This window comes from Phasianus colchicus, chromosome 1 (assembly GCF_987193195.1).
Source record: "Phasianus colchicus chromosome 1, bPhaCol1.hap1.1, whole genome shotgun sequence".
Classification (NCBI taxonomy): Eukaryota; Metazoa; Chordata; class Aves; order Galliformes; family Phasianidae; genus Phasianus; species Phasianus colchicus.
Window position 1 is genome coordinate 1,534,962 of NC_143436.1, and position 16,773 is coordinate 1,551,734.

Below are 16,773 nucleotides of genomic sequence, written 5' to 3' on the forward strand. Positions count from 1 at the left end.
TGGGGCAGGAACCAGCCCCATGGATGTGGCAGCACCAGAGCTGCTTGCATGACCCTTTGACAGGAAGAAGAAAGGGGGCTAACGAGGACACAGACCCCAGAAAGAAAAGGTGTGCGTACCACTGCTTCGTCGTCCGCGTCAGGCTGAGATAGAGACAGACAAAGATAGCACAGTCGGTTAGAAAGGCACAAACACAGGGGGGACAGAGGCACAAAGCGGGGAGCAGAGCTCTCAGAGGAGGAGAGGTGCACACAGACAAAGCAAAGCAGCCACCACCACACTGAGAAAGAGCATTTGGACACAGCGGGAGCAGAGGGAAAGCACAGGGAGGGGAGTGCCATCAACACACCGTCCTCCCCGCAGGGTGCTGTGTGTCCCCATGGCACAGATGGATTCTGCCAAAATAGGGAGGTGACAAATGGCAGTGCCCAAAGCACAGCTCACTGCCTTCCTCCAGCTGTGTGCGAGCTCCAGCTGGGAGGAACCAGATGAGTTGGGATGTTGTTGGGTGCCTGCACCCAGCCAGGCACGGCCATGGGCTCAGTGATGGCTCACCTGCTTCTCCAGAGCACCAGGTGTGACTGGCAGCCAGCCCCAGGGCCAGCACTGCCCTGGAGCTCTGGTCAGCACAAGGTCAGCCTGAGAGCATAGTCTGTGCCTGGCACAAAGCACCCAAATCAATAGCCAGGGAGCAAAAACCCCCTTGGGGTCACAGGGCTGGCAGTGAGAGCCTCTGCCTGCAGGCACAGAGCTGCAGTGCTGCCAGGCTCCTTCCCCCTGAGTGCTGCCTTTGGCTGAGTGCAGGGACACATGCCACCTCTGCAGCTGCCTTCCAAGTGTTAGTGTGGCAGAACAACTCCAGAGGGGCTGTGCTGCTGTCTTCAAACATCTTCTGTGAGAGGGTCTGCCTGGGAGCTGCCCACCTCTCCCATCTCCATCACTCATCCACCTGCTGCCCTCCTGGAGCAGGAGCACCTTCCACACCAGAACCAGAAGCTATCAACCTCATTTTGTGCCTTCTTTTCCAAGAGTCAGGTATGATATCTAAGTGAGAACTCAACTGCTGTGCTGCTTTAATGTTTAATGCTCAGAAAGCTTGGGAAGTTTGGACAGAGGAGTGTGAAAAAGCATCAGTGTCTTCAGGATGGGAGACACTCAGTACTGCTCCTCTGTTTTAGGACTACCTGAACACTGAAACACATGCCACTCGTTCCAAGTGCTCTGAAGACACAGCCAATGTTTCATCCATTTACCTATGCCCCAAATGTCTTTCCTATCTAAGTCTGTGCTCAAACCTTGGGACCACAGACATGCACAGCCTATGCCTGTTGACCCAGAGCAGTGTTCCTTGCGCTCAGATGGGCCCAAGAAGAGCAGCAGGACCTCTCTGATGCAGGGAGACCACAGACCACAGCAGGGATTTGCACAGCATGAACTGATCTACGCAGCTCCCAGGAAGGGGTGGAGGGAGAAGGAACAAAGCTGCTGACCCACGGCGAGGTGCTCTCAGCTGCCCTAGGGGCTGAGCTGCTCCAGCTGATGGAGCTGCATTGTTCTGCTCTACAGCACTTGGAAAGGTGCTGCCTGCACAAGCCAGGCCCTGCCAGCAGCAGGGCATGCAGCAGTCCCCCAGCAGCTGGTGCAGCGAGCTGCTGCCTGCAGGAGGGTCAGGCAGGCAGGAGCAGAACACAGCCACGCAGCATGGCTCTGCCCCATGCCATGGGGCTGGGAACGAGGCAGTGCAGGGAGGTTGGGAGGCACCCACCTGGGCTCCACCGGTGATGGGGATGGTGCACGTCAACAAGTTCCCAATGACGTTCTCCAGGGAAACGTTCAGCCCATCCACGTAGATGGTGTAGATCAAGCCCAGGCTGTTCTGCAGAGGGAAGCACAGTGTGGCTTAGCGTTGCTGCAGGAACAGCCACCTCCTGGTCCCCAGCAGCACCACGCTGCCCAGTGCCTGTCCCCAAGAAGGAGCACAGCCATGGCTCCTGGCTGCAGTGCTTCAGGTCTTTCCTCCAACCTCTCCCTCTCAGCCCTTCCCAGCAGGGATGGGGTATACAGCACGCACTCTGCCTCCAGCCAGCAACACTGACCCTCCCCGCCATCCCCACTGGGTCAGCATGAGCAGAAGGAGATTCCTGGTCCCTGCAGGTCTGCATCAGGTCCCACTCAAAGCCTCAAACACAGGGCATGAAGGAAGGAGCCATTTCTCTCCGAGGGTTGGGCACTGATTCCTCTCCACTGAGAGCCAGCATCAGCACCAGCACAGGATGCATCACGGGGCAGTGTCCAGCAGCATGTCCTCTGGGACATGGATTGGCTGCTGGAACACCCAGATTAATCAAGAATTTGAGGAATCTCTCTTCAAGGCACCCTCTGCTTTTTCTCTTCAAACCATCTCCCCACATCAGCAAGAAATCACAGAACCACACAACCATGAAGATTTGAAAAGACCCCTGAGAACACCCAGCCTGATCCCAACCCACCTCCCATGTGCCCACTGATCCCAAGTGCCCCACACTGGTGAAATAACAAGGGCTGGGAACCACTGGGAACAAACCTCTGGGGGAAATGTCTTTCTCTTGCAATAAACCAGATGACCCAATTTCAGCCAAAATCATCCCCAAGCATGAGCTGTTTTTCCCCACAACAGCCTGGCTCACCTGGCTTTGCCCTCCAACCCCAAACAAGCTGTGCATGTCAGAGCATCTCAGCTCTGCAGAGGCAAACCCCAACCAGAGGTGGCGATGCCATCTAACGAACTGCTCACAATAAGGGAAATGGACTCATGATCCAAGATCTCCGCTGCTCACATGTTCCCTTGTCAGTCTCACTGCTCTCACTTGCTGCTTTGTGACCACTTATCAGCCAACATGGGCCCAACTCATGGTCAGACACCTCCCAGCAACCCCCACCATCAGTACAAGCTGGGGGACGGAAGGAGCACTGTGTCCAGACGGGCAGTGCTCAGCACAACACAGACACCGACCTGGTGGCTTTCAGAGGGTCCCTCCAGCCCCAACCATTCTGTGACTCTATGAAGGTCCTCTCCAACTCAACCCATTCCATGATTCCATGAGTCTACAAAGGTCCCATCCAAACCAGAAACATTCCATGATTCTGTGATTCTACCTACACACACAGCACTGTGTTATAGTTCAGTGCCAGAGCACTGCACAGGCTGCCCAGAGGCCATGCAGCCTCCATTCCTGGACATCAGGTTGGGTATTGGGAACATTTCTTCCCCAAAGAGCAGTCAAGGACTGGTACAGACTGCCCAGGGCAGTGGGGGAGTCCCCATCCCTAGGCGTATTCAATAAATGTGGGGATGGGGCACGTGGGGACATGGTCAGTGAGCACAGTGGGTTGGGGTTGGACTTGGTGATCTCAGAGCTCTTCTCCAACCTGAATGGTTCTATATTTCTCTGATCTCTAACCCCCACCTGGAAGTGGTCCTTGGCACCCCTCTCCAGCTACCCTGTGCCTGAGCTGGGGTGGGAGCAGTCATCCCCATAGGATGTCCCTTCTAGAAAGCCTGAAGTTTGCAGCTTTAGGCTGAAGATTGGGGCATCCTGTGAAGCCTGACATTTGTAACAGAAGGGGTGACATTATTCCCTGACAGTCCTCAATCCCAGTGGCCGAATACCCTGATGGAACACCCCACTCTGGGACAGGCTAAGAGCAAGAGCTCCAAGCAGCTGCCCAGAAGCAATACCCCACAGTGGGAGGGAAACAAGGAGAATGGGGAGAAGTGTGATGGAGCTGTCCTCTTCCACATGGGGTGCTCAGCCAGCACCCAGGCTAGCAGCAAGTCTTCTGTATGCTCCAGATGGACTCCTCCTTTGGATCCCATGGACCACAAGCAGCAGTGCAAGGCAGCTGGTGCCACCTGCAAGCAGCTTGTGCCCTCCCAAACCTGTCACAGCCACATAACGCAGTGAGTTGGGAGAAAACAAAGGTGGCAGAGATAAAGGTCCCCAAAGGAACGGGCTGTTCTTCACGGGTGTTGCATTTACAGAATTGGGTGGCTGTGCAGTTCTGCAACGCTGGGTGCAGAGTTGGCCCCGTGCTGAGCTGCCAGCTGCTCCCAGCACTGCCAGCTCCATGCTGGGGCTGCTCACTGCTTCCCTTTGCCCCATGCACTCACCCTGAACACCTCGGCATGATCCAGCCTGGACACCAGCACCAGGCTCTTGGGAGCAAAGAGCTGTGCTGGTTGGACGGGAGAAGCCGATTCCTCTTCCTCCTCCTCTCCATTCCTGGTGTGGCTTTGAGGCTGTGGAGACACAGATATCAGCTCCAGCTCAGGCACAGACACCCTTCCCAATCCTTAATCCCAGGTTTTTCCACCAAGGGGACACCCAGAGAAGCCCCCACCCCTTTCCCAGCCCCACACCCACTGTACCTGTGTGCTTTCCACAGCCTCCCAGAAGGTGAAGCAGGCGCAGTAGTGCCTCTCTGAGTTGATGTCGGTCAGCACAGCCACGAAGAAGGTGGGGGGGTTCCTCTCTGTGAACAGCTGCCAACCACTGGGCTGGCAGAACTGCGAGACAGGGCAGGGGATTGGGTCAGCAGTGTGGATGGGGCTGCACGTTGCCCCATGCCCCTCTACTGCTGCAGGAAAAGTGGGGCTGGGTGCTGCAGGGCTAAAGCATCAGTATGTTAGCAACTGTATTTCTCTTAAAGCCCAAGCACAGCCCCACATTAACCTCAGGGAGTAGATTTAACCCAGCCCAAAGCAGGGCACGATGCTCCGGGAGGTGGCACTCCTCGCATTGCCAATGCAGCCCCACAGTGCTTCACTGCTTCCTGGGGACTTCCCGAGTGCCTGTGGGTAATTCCAGCCCCAGAACTTCTCACGTGGTTTCCAAATCTCAAGGGATTTTCCTGCCCTTCCCCTTCTCAGCATCTGCATTGGGTTGGTGAGCGCTGGAAAATTCCCTGATGTTCTCGGGACTCCATGGGAAGAGCAGAATAACAGCGGTTTCTGAGAGCAGGGTGACAGGAGGGAGGTTGAAAACAGGGCAGCAGGGACAGGATGGCCCCAATGTCAGCTCCAGCCCTCGGTGAGTGAAGCAGTTTCTAACCTACTGCAGTTCTGAAACCCTTGGCCGCTCTCCGTGCCCCATAATCACACTCTATCTACTCCAGGACACACATCCAGCTCTACTCTGACATAGCACAAGGCAGCCCTGCTGCCCCAAGCCTGTAGTGCTACACAGGGCTGTTGGATCCCTCCAAATGTCACACCTCTCATTTGGCCTCACTGACTGCTACGCAACATCGATCCCACCTATCCAGATCCTTCTGCCAAACCACCATAGAATCTCTGAAGTTCCCAGAATCAACCCTACAGAACCCTAACCATTCTGTGACTCTATGAAGGTCCCTTCCAATTCAACCCATTGTGTGATCCTATAAAGGTCCCTTTCAACTCAACACATTCTGTGATCCTATGAAGATCCTTTCCAACCCAAATCATTCTATGATTCCATTAAGGTCCTTCGAACTCAAACCATTCTGTGACTCTATGAAGGTCCCTTCCAATTCAACCCATTGTGTGATCCTATAAAGGTCCCTTTCAACTCAACACATTCTGTGATCCTATGAAGATCCTTTCCAACCCAAATCATTCTATGATTCCATCAAGGTCCTTCGAACTCAAACCATTCTGTGATTCCATGAAGGTCCCTTCCAACTCAAATCATTCCATGATTTCAGGAACATCCCTTCCAATCCAAAACATTCTATGATTCCATGAAGGTCCCTTCCAACCCAAACCGTTCTGAAATCCAATGGTCCCTTCTAACTGCAATCATTTTACGATTCCATGAAGGTTTCCAAGCCAAATCATTCTATGATTCTATGAAGTACCCCTTCCAACCCAAATCATTCTGTGATTCCATGAAGGTCCTTCGTACTCAAACCATTCTGTGATTCCATGTGTGCAAGGCAGACCTGCACTATCCTCCTGCAGACTGACGTATGGACAAAGGCTACAGGCCACAGAGGAGGAATTGCACCAACACACACACCAGAGCAGGAGGAACCAGCAGGCACAGCCCTCTGCAACAGCCTTACAACCTTCAGCATCAGCAGCAACCCTCGTTGCTGCAACGCACACCTCACTGGAGCAGCTCAAAGCTCCCAGCTCAAAGCTGCACTGACACCCATAAAACCGTGCACCCAGCTTGGAGACAACCATCCTCAACCATTGGGCACGAGCAATGCTCCCAAAGCAAGAAGTGCTCACGTCCTGTGTCTGTAGAGGAGCTTCCACTGAAAAACCACAAAGATTTCTGTCTGGAAATGCTGTCAGCAAGCAGGAGCAGAAGCTACGACACCAGAAATTGCTCTCCTTGCATAAGCCATTCAGTGCTGATGCGACCACACCATAAAGCACCACACAAGCCCCTCACAGTGAGGTCGGCCCCATTTTCCCAAATTGCCTTGGTTTCAGCTCAAAAGCTGAAGGGCTTCTGACAACTCAGGAACGCCTCAGAGCCACCCAGCAGCTCCCAGAAGGACGAGACTGCTGTTGTTTAGATTCCATGGATTTTTTGGCTGGATGATTCGACCCTTGGGAAAAAAAGCACAACTTTCCTCTTCCTTGGAACGATTCCCGAGTGCCCTACAGACAACAAGGAAGCACGAAGCAGAAAAATCATGTCTATTTTTTGCCTCAGACAAAGTAAATAGCAAAGTCCAGAGCTGTGATGGAATTGTGGTGAGTGTGAGACAGAAGAAGGGTTCACCACTGCTGCTCTGACAGTGCGGCACGCTCACTGCTGGGTGTGATGCAGTGCAGCAGCCACACGACACCTGGATGAGGTATGGGATGAGGATAGGGACTGAGAGACACATCCAGCTCTGATGTTCTCTGCTCAGTGGTCTGCTTGCTCCTACAGGAGCTCGCTGGAAGCTTTCTCTTGCAAACGCCAGCAGTGCCCAGTAGTTTCCAGGTGAGCATGAGGAGAGGTGATGGCCTGAAGATGTGCCAGGGGAGGGTCAGGTTGGATGTTAGGAAGCATTTCTTCTCCAAAAGAGCAGTCAGCACTGGCACAGGTTGTCCAGAGCAATGGGGAGTCTATGTCTCTTGGTGTTTTCAAGGAACATGAGGATGTGGCACTTGGGGAGACAGATGGGCATGGTGGGATGGATCAGTGGTTGGACTGGATGATCTTGGAGGGCTTTTCCAATCTGGATGATTCCACAGTTCTATGATTCCAAGAGGAGGGGGTGTCCTATCAGCCTCACAAGGTCACAGCCAGCGTGGAGGTCCTCCAGCACCAGCACCCATGGGATGATGGAGATGGTGGCCAGCTCTGAAGGATACCATGAAAGGTTGGAGGTGGCCAAGGCAAAAGTCAGGCTGCCGAAGACCCACAGCACAGGGGGTCAGGAGGAGGGGGGCAGGCTGTGTTTGTTGGTGTCCAGCAGCAGGACAAGGGGCAGAGGGCACAGACTGGAGCCCAGGGAGTTCTGTGTGAGTGTGAGGAAGAGCTCTGTGCTGTGAGGGTGGCAGAGCCCTGGCACAGCTGCCCAGAGAGGTGGGGGAGTCTCCTTCTGTGCAGAGATCCAAACCTGCTGGGATGCTCTGTGTGCAGCTGCTGCAGGGAACTGCTGGGGGGGTTGCAGTGGGGGAGTTGCACAGGTCCTTTTCAGCCCTCATGGTTCTGTGCTCTAAGGAAACACACTTCCAAGGCCAAGCCCTCTGTGCAGCAAAGTAGTAGGGACAAGCCTGGATGGGGACTGGATGCACCACCCACTTCTGCACCAGGAACCCATAACTGAGTGGTGCAGCCCTGGCAATGCTGCCCAGAGCTGTGGGTGCCCCATTCCTGGAGGTGCTCAAGGCCATAAATGAGGCCCTGGGAAGCCTTAGTTTGGGGAGGGCAGCCATCCCATGGCAGAGGGCCTGGACAGCCACTTCCAACCCAACCTTTGTATCACTCTATAGTTCTGCGACTGTCCTGGCCAGCACTAAATCTGCTTGGAGATCACCCTCAGCATGTCCCCAGTGGAGCAGCAAGGTGCTGCCTCTGTGGCACTAAGGACAGCAGAAAGGGCTGTGGGTAGCATTTCCACACCCCCACATCCTTCCAAGCATGGGGGGCTCTCAGTGGCACCACCTCTCAGTGCTGCAGCACAGGGTTTGCTGTGGGAACAGGCACCCCTGGAAGCAGGAGGAGCAGAGTGAGGGGAACCACAAGTCATATGGGCCCCAGGATTATCAGGGTCATAAGACAGCATAGAGCCCTCTGAAACCCCACTTGTCTTCATGTTCTGTGCCATGCTTCAGCCAGAAACGAAGAAGATCTGCAAAGGGGAAGAGGAGTGCAGAGCCTCGCCAGGTTGGAATCCACACTGCTGTCCTCCAGAGCAGGGAGAGATGCAGCAGGGAAAGGTTTTCCAAGAACTTCTGTTCAAACTTAGAAACGGAGAACAATCCTCTTAGCCTTGATTAGTTAAAAGCTGGTTTGCAAAGAACCCACACAGTGCCAAATTGAGCTGGGTGTGCCACTCTCTGGGTACGGCCCAGCAGTGGGTACAGCCTCAAAGGGCCGTGCAGCAGCAGGAGAACACGACTGGAGGGTGGGGAAAGAATATCAAAGGATGCCACCCCCCTTGGCACACAGATGTTAGCAAAGCACATCCAGGCCTACAGCAGGGCGAGCTCCCATAGGGGAGCTGCAGCAATGGAAGGTTTTGCAGGGAGGGGCTGTGGTGGGCACGAGGGGGTCCCAGTGGGGCAGACTCACCAACTCGATGCCTTGAGGAAAGGGGTTGTCCTCCCAGTCCTTCTCGGGGAAGCGCTGCAGGATCTGTCCCTGGCCGTCCCCGCTCCCTGTGGGAACAAGAAGGGCATTAGGGGCTGAAGCTGCGTGCCTGGCCACAGCAGGACTGACCCCAGCCCCCTGCACTCGCCCTGGCACCGCTCTCTGTCAGCAGGTGTCCCATCCAGCAAAGCAGAAGTGCAGCGGTGCTCTGGCCAAGTGTAATGTGAAAGTTTCCTTCCTTCTGCTCCTTATCTCTAACTTAGCTCTTGACATTTCCCTGAACAATGGAACCAAGCTGCTCAGTGTTTTTTTGAGCTCCCCTAGGGCTCGTGGCTGCCCCACGGCTTCACATCCTGAAACCCACACCGCTGCTAAAGGGCACTGCCCACGACTTCCCCTGGCTGGGCCAAACCCCAGCAAAGTGAGCGGCCTTCAAGTCATTCCCTGTCCATGCTGCCCCTGAGCACAGAGATGGGGATGTGGGGAATGAAGCCAGCACTGCTTAAGGTCACAATGCTGCAGCACGGAGTCAGATGATGGCAATGAAAACCCCAGGGGTTCTGCTCCTGCACAGCTTCTGCAAAACACCTGATGAGGGATCTGCATTGCTGCAAGACCCAACATCAGCTCTGTCCTGGGGGTATGGACATCCCCAACCCCTGCAGGAGGAACCTGATGGGGGAGTGTGTGCTGCAGGAGTGATATTTTCAGCACCCATCCCCAGCACCACCGCCCCATTCACCACTGTGTGGCCACAGCTGAATTTAGCAGGACACAGCATTGGGAGGGATGCCACTTTTAGTCCAAAAGGACCAAAACGGAAAGGTCACTGCCAAATTAAGAGGAAAACGGTGCTGAGAATCACGTCAGTCAAACCCTGTGCTCAGAGCTAGCTCCAGTGGCCATGCAGGGAACCCAGAGAAGATGTGCCAACACTGGGACACGGTGCTGCTGCTGCCACGCACACAGCACTGCAGCTAGCTCTGTGCAGTGGGGACAGGTGCTCTGTGCTTGGCTTGCTGTTGGTCACAGAATCATAGAATCATTCAGGTTGGAAAAGACCTCTGAGAGCAACCCCAGCCCATCCCCACCGTGCTCATTATGTGCTACATCTCTGCAGTTTTGAACACCCCCAGGGATGGAGACCATCCCCACTACCCTGGGCAGTCTGTGCCAGAGCTGACTGCACTTTGGAAAAGAAATTGTTCCCAGTCTTCAAGCTGGCCCTCCCCAGCACAATGTGAGGCCATTCCCTCTTACCTTAGGAAGAGCACAGAGCTCTTCCTCACACTCACACAGAACTCCCTGGGCTCCAGTTGTGCCCGCTGCCCCTTGTCCTGGTGCTGGGCACCACCAAACACAGCCCAGCCCCCTCCTCCTGACCCCAACCCTTCAGATATCCACCAGCACTGCTAAGACCCCCTCAGCCTTCTCTCCTCCACGTGCACAGCCCTGGGGCTCTCATCCTGACCTCAGCAGGAGCTGCTCCAGGCCCCACCATCTCTGCACCCTTAGCTGGGCTCTCTCCAGCAGTTCCCAGTTTGCCTGGAACTGGGGGACCCACGGTGGGTGCAGTGCTGCAGCTGTGCCCTCCCCAGTGCAGAGCAGAGGGCAGGAGCACCTCTCTGCCCTGCTGGCCATGCTCTGTGCAGTGCACCCCAGGGTCCCATTGGACTTCTGAGCCACCAGTAGACCCAGGGCTTTCTCTGCAGAGCTCCTTGCCAGCAGCTCAGCCTCAGTATTTAGAAACCTCTGTGCTTTCCTTGGCATGTATGCGTGTCTGGTGCTGGCGCAGATGCCACGCTTTGCTCCTTCCTTCCTGCCCCTTGGTGAGGCCAGCAGCATTGGATGGTAACACCTGGACACTGCTGCTGGGGCAGTCTGGACTGCCAGGGTTAAAGTCAGGCTATAACAGGAAAGTTTATGAGATCTTATCACAATACAGGAAACTCTAAATAAGCAAAAAGTTAAACATTCGGCTGACGCACCACAAGCAGTGACCTTAAGTCCAGGCAGGCAGTGCTGGCACATTGGGGACAGTGGGGACAATGGGGACAGTGGGGACAGTGCTGCCTGGGGAAGTGACAGCAATAGGGAGACCTCAGTGCAGCTCTCAGTGCCTGAAGGGGCTGATACACATCAGGAGAGCAGTTTTGTACATGGGCAGAGAGCAATGGGACACGGAATGGCTTTAAACCAATAGAGAGGAGATAGAGGTGCTGGGCAGGGTAAGTGTAGGAGGCAAGGAGCTGCAGCTCTGCTGCCATTTTGTTTTTCTGTGATCTTTAAGGACCCTTCTAACACAACCAACCTGTGGCTGTATGACCTCTGAAGACCCTTCCAACCCAACCATCCCACGGCTCTGTGATCTTTCAGGACTTTTCCAATCCAAGACATCCTAGGGTTCTTATGGCCTTCAAAGTCGCTTTCAACACAACCATTCCTGTGATCTTTAAGGACCCTTCCAACCCAACCATTCTATGCTTTGCAATCTTCAAGGACCTTTCCAACCCAACCATTCTATGCTTCTGCAATCTTCAAGGACCTTTCCAACCCAACCCAACCATTCTATGCTTCTGCAATCTTCAAGGACCTTTCCAACCCAACCATTCTATGCTTCTGCAATCTTCAAGGACCTTTCCAACCCAACCATTCTATGCTTCTGCAATCTTCAAGGACCGTTCCAACCCAACCATTCTATGCTTCTGCAATCTTCAAGGACCTTTCCAACCCAACCATTCTATGCTTCTGCAATCTTCAAGGACCTTTCCAACCCAACCATTCTATGCTTCTGCAATCTTCAAAGACCTTTCCAACCCAACCATTCTATGCTTCTGCAATCCTTAAGGTGTCCATCCCAACCACTCTATAGTTCTGTGATTCTAAGGACCCCTCCAACCCAACCATCGCATGGCTCTACGATTGATGATTACAGGCTTCAAGGAGCTCCCCACACCTCAGAGCTGACATGTCAGTAAGTTCAGCTGTCTGAAAGCACCATGGAGTACTTCAGGCCACAACAGCACTAAGCATGGTCATATAGGTGGTTTCCTTCACACCAGCATTAACCCCCATGACACAAAACCGTGGGATGATCTGGAAGGGGACCTGGGGCTTCTGCACAGAGCTCACTGCTCACACCCAGCACCACCTCCAAGCCCTCTGTGCTGCTCCTGGTGACCCCGGATCCTCATGGGGCCATGTAAGCAGCACTTGGGCAACCACCCTGCAAGCAGCGCGAGTGATTGCATCAACTGAGGCTGCTGTCAAATGCCAGGACAGCTGGCACTGCCCACTGGCACTGGGTGTTCCTCAGAGCAGACTGTGTTTAATGCCAGCCGGTATCAGAGTGCACAAGGTGTCTGAGATTAGAAGCCCACAATGCTGAGCTGCTGTGATGAAGTTAGGAATGATGCAAAGAGCAGAGGATGAGGCGGGACTGCAGAGAATGGCACAACTCTGAACTGAGCCTACCTACATGCATGAGCCCACCACAAGGCAGGCGCAGCATGGGGCTCCCAGCTCCTGCCAGTGGGGCACACATAGGAGAGCAGAACAAGGCTGCAAAAGCATGAGGCTCAACACATCCCTGTGCACAGTGCAGGTGGCACGTCACGCTAGCAGCACAGCTCCTATCACAGAGCCATAGAACCACAGAATGGTTGGGTTGGGAAGGTCCTTCAAGATCACAGAACTATGAAATCCCATGGTTCATGTCTAGCTTCTCACCTACCAGGACCCAATCCATGGGGTGAACACACACCCACAGCCTGAGTGCTCCCACAAAGCCTTCATCACTGCACAGCCCCCACCTACAGCTGCTGCTTTGCTTTCACCTTCACACCAAGCCAACACTGGCTCTCATTTCCCCTGCTTTGCTGTCATGCATCAACCCAAGGGAGCAGATCTGTGGACAGACAACCTCCCCCTTGCCCCATCCTTCTCATTTCTGTCTTTCAGCAGGAAGCACCTTTGAGGTCTGTCCCAGTCACACAATCTTCGTGTGGAAGCTTTTACATTCACTCCCCATGTTTCCTGCAAGAAGATCTGTCACACACCAAGTGGATGGGATGGGATGGGATTGGGGTGGGATGGCGATGGGGATGGGAATGGGGATGGAGATGGGGATGAGATGAGATGGGATAGGGATGGGATAGGGATGGGATAGGATGGGGATGGGATAGGATGTGGAAGGGGATGGGGATGGGATGACTGCTGGGCACTGTGGCTCAGCCAGGTCAGCACACCAGGCAGTCAAGGTGCTGCAGCCCATGGACATCTGCTCCTACTTCCAGGAGAGCAGGGAATAACTCGGGGGATTTGTAAAGCTGTGCAGAAAGAGAATGGGGCAGAAAGTGGGGATGCACAGCTCAGCTCAGGCACATGCCTGAGGTGGGCTCAGGTGGGACAGTGAGCTCAAAGATCCAGTTTCTGACTTCCAAATCCTGCCCCAAGCCTTGCTCCTTCCTCAGCACCCACTCACCCCACTGGCAGGGCCACTTAAGGAGCAGCAACAAGATGGAATCACAGAACCGTTCAGGTTGGAAAAGACCTCTCAGATCACCAGCCCAACCCCAAACCATCCCTACCATGCCCACTAACCATGTCCTCAAATGCCACATCCCCACCGTTCTTGAACATCACCAAGGCTGGGGACACCCGACCCTGAGCAGCCCGTGCCAGAGCCCGACTGCACATTCAGAGATATCCAACCCTGCACATCCTCAGCTTTGCAACAAACACCACAAAGCAGCCGGAGTGCTGTCCCTCCCACTTGGCAGGAGATGTCCCAGCACAGCGGATGTCCCTGGGGTGAGCTCCGTGCCCCCCATCACAACCACAGCCCCGTGGGCAGCGCGCAGGCGGCCCTGTCAAAGCCACCTCGCCGCAGGGCACAGCAGCGCTGGGACAACACGGCGAGTGTCTGCCCCGAGACAATGGCACCACTGTTCCCTCCTTACATATTTATGACACAAACACGAAGAATGGCTTTTCTATGGGGGAGCACAAAAGGGCTGTGTGCCGTGCTGGAGCTGCCCGTTGCGCCCTGCTCCTCGGAGGGAAGCCCGCCCGCGCCCCACATCCCCAGCACGTCCCCAGCACGGCGCTCCATGAGCCAACTGCTTGCTGCTGTTGTGGGCATCAACTGGATCTGTGCTGCCCTGAGCTGTTGCCATGTCTGTAGGCACAGGGCTCAGCCAAACCCTGGGTCATAGCAACCCCTCACCATGAGCTGGGGGATGGAAGGATGGAGCACAGCCCTGCCAAAAAGGCCCTGTGTGGGGGGACAGCTGAGGGCAGCACTGTGCCCTCAAAGCACTGAGAGCCAACCACAGCCTGGCTGCATCCACAGCACTGCAGCCAGCAAGGTGAGGGAGGGGATCTGCCCCTCTGCTCTGTGCTGGGACACCTCACCTGGAGCACTGCGTCCAGATGGGGAGTGCTCAGCACAGGACAGACACCGACCTGGTGTAGTGTATCCAGAGAAGAGACACACAGAGGGGCCCAGGGATGAAACTGCTCCCAGTGAGGATGGGCTGAGAGCTGGGGCTGTGCAGCTGGATTGCCTTTGTTTAAGGCAAAATGTTTTATAATGAACTGAAGTTGTGCCCCAGAGTAACATTTCCAATCCTGGGTACATTCCCCCTCCAAAACAAAATAGATGGAAAAAATGAATGAGTTCAATGTTTAAAGATTGCCGTAGTGATGCCTGAGGACTTGGACTCTTTATAAACACAGGATGATAACAATCAGAAGGACAAACAGTTGAGAATGGGACCGGTGGCCCAAATGTTCCCAGTGAGCTCCTCACTGCTGGGAAAGCCCTTTGCCATCAAGGAACACATCCAAGTGCAGACCAGACGGTTGAGCTTTGGTTCATAGCACACAAAGCACAAGCCCTGGGCTGGCACACACTGAGGGTCCATCAATGCTCAGCCTGAGCTCAGCACATCCTTCCCACACCACACATCCTGCGAGCTGCTCAGCAATGACACCTTTATAGCAGAGCTAAAATTAAAGCCCACATGGAGCCAGACAGCACTGTTCTGCTTCCCAGAGCGCTCATCCTCTTTTCACACCAGCCCTTCTCTCGGTCACACTGACTGTCTCCATGCTGTCATTACTGCCTCAAAGCTGCTCTTAAGCAGTCCCAGTTAAGATCCAGGAGTGTCCATGAGGATCCTTAGCTCCTGCTGCCAACACAAGCCGAGTTCTGCTCTGTCACAAAGATTTACCCTCGCTGTTCCTTGAGCGCGTGCCAAGAGGAGAGTCGTATTTGTCTTTAGAAACATTTAAAGCAGAAGAGGAAGTAATTAAAAAATAAATCATCCGTCTGTTTCCAAGATCTCGTCCCAGGGAAGTGCTGCTTGGGGCCCGTGGGGTTACTGGCAGCCACAGAGATAAGCGCTTCCCAGCTGCCTGCTGCTGCTCCACGACCATTGCTGGAAACACTCCGCAGCCGTGGGAAGGGGAAGTCCTGTGCAAAAAGCCCCAACCCACGCATGGCTCCATCCCCACAGGTTGCCCAAGGGAACACCAGGACCCCCCCAGGGAACACTGGGACCCCCAGTACCTGTAGAGGGTCTTTGGAGGAGTCTTGAAGGAAAATGGTGCAGCCACGGGTCAGGCTAGGGCTCAGTGAGGCTGCTGGGGTGAAGGCAGTGAGATTGACAGTGATGGTGTGAAGGGGAACGGCTTTATACTGGCACAGGGGAGAATGAGGTCAGATGTGGGAGAAATCCTTTGCCCTGAGGAGATGCACTGCTGCTCGGAGCTGGGATGGCCATCCCTGGAGGTGCCCAAGGCTGTGGATGGGGCCTCGGGCACACAGCCCCCAGCAGGGGGGAGCTGGGGGTCCCTTCCAGTCCAACCATTCCGTGATTCTGTGATGAATCACAGCGTCATAGAATCACCAAGGTTAGAAAAGACTTCCAAGACCAGTCCAATCACCCACCAACCACCAATATTTCCCCACTAAACCATGTTCCGTAGCACAACATCTAAATGATTCTTGCAAACTGCCATGGATGGAGACTCAACCAACATGGCAACCTATTCCAGCACCTGACCACTCTTTTGGAGAAGAAATTTGTCCTAAAAACGTGTCTGCAGCAGTTCCCCCCCCACCCAAGGCCATGCAGCACATGCAGAGCAGCAGTACCCGCTCCCCAGGGCCATGGGTGAGCCACAGCTCACTCATAGAGCATGGAGTTCCAGTGAGGACTGCACCCACACACAGGGGAATCACTTGGGCACATGGAGCAGACAGGATGGGTCAGTGCTCTGAGTTCTCTGCTCGGCACTGTGGGGCACAGAGGTCAGAAAGAGGAAGCAATGCTGTGCCCCAGAAGTACCAGAACCACCTCATTTCCTCCTGGCTGTCACAGCTGCCGTGCGATGGCCAGTGCTGATGTTGTGCTATGGTTACAGAATCAAACAATCCCAGAGCTGTGGGAGCTGGAAGAGACCTGTACAGCTCCCCCACTGCAACCCCCCAGCAGTTCCCTGCAGCAGCTGCACACAGAGCATCCCAGCAGGTTTGGATCTCTGCACAGGAGGAGACTCTCCCACCTCTCTGGGCAGCTGTGCCAGGGCTCTGCCACCCTCACAGCACAGAGCTCTTCCTCACACTCACACAGAACTCCCTGGGCTCCAGTCTGTGCCCGCTGCCCCTTGTCCTGGTGCTGGGCACCACCAAACACAGCCCAGCCCCCTCCTTCTTAACCCCACTCTTCAGATATCCACCAGCACTGCTCAGACCCCCTCAGCCTTCTCTCCTCCATGTGCACAGCCCCAGGGCTCTCAGCCTGACCTCAGAAGGAGCTGCTCCAAGCCCCCACCATCTCTGCACCCTCAGCTGGGCTCTCTCCAGCAGTTCCCAGTTTGCCTGGAACTGAGGAGCCCCACACTGGACACAGTGCTGCAGCTGTGCCCCCCTAGTGCAGAGCAGAGGGCAGGAGCAGCTCCCTACCCTACTGGCCACTCTCTG

The 16,773-nt window shown here is 54.8% G+C and overlaps 1 protein-coding gene across 8 annotated transcripts in view; it reads right to left on the reverse strand.

Moving 5' to 3' along the window:
* SBF1 (SET binding factor 1) overlaps positions 1–16,773 on the reverse strand; it is a 59,304-nt gene that overhangs the window by 25,799 nt on the left and 16,732 nt on the right. For all 8 annotated transcript variants that reach the window (XM_090127421.1, XM_090127760.1, XM_090127850.1 and 5 more), the window contains exons 2-5: positions 8,766–8,851; positions 4,409–4,546; positions 4,151–4,279; positions 1,766–1,876 (exon numbers count right to left, since the gene is read on the reverse strand). In XM_090127421.1, coding sequence (XP_089983547.1) covers positions 1,766–1,876; positions 4,151–4,279; positions 4,409–4,546; positions 8,766–8,851 — 464 coding nt within the window. The remainder of the gene's footprint in view (positions 1–1,765; positions 1,877–4,150; positions 4,280–4,408; positions 4,547–8,765; positions 8,852–16,773) is intronic.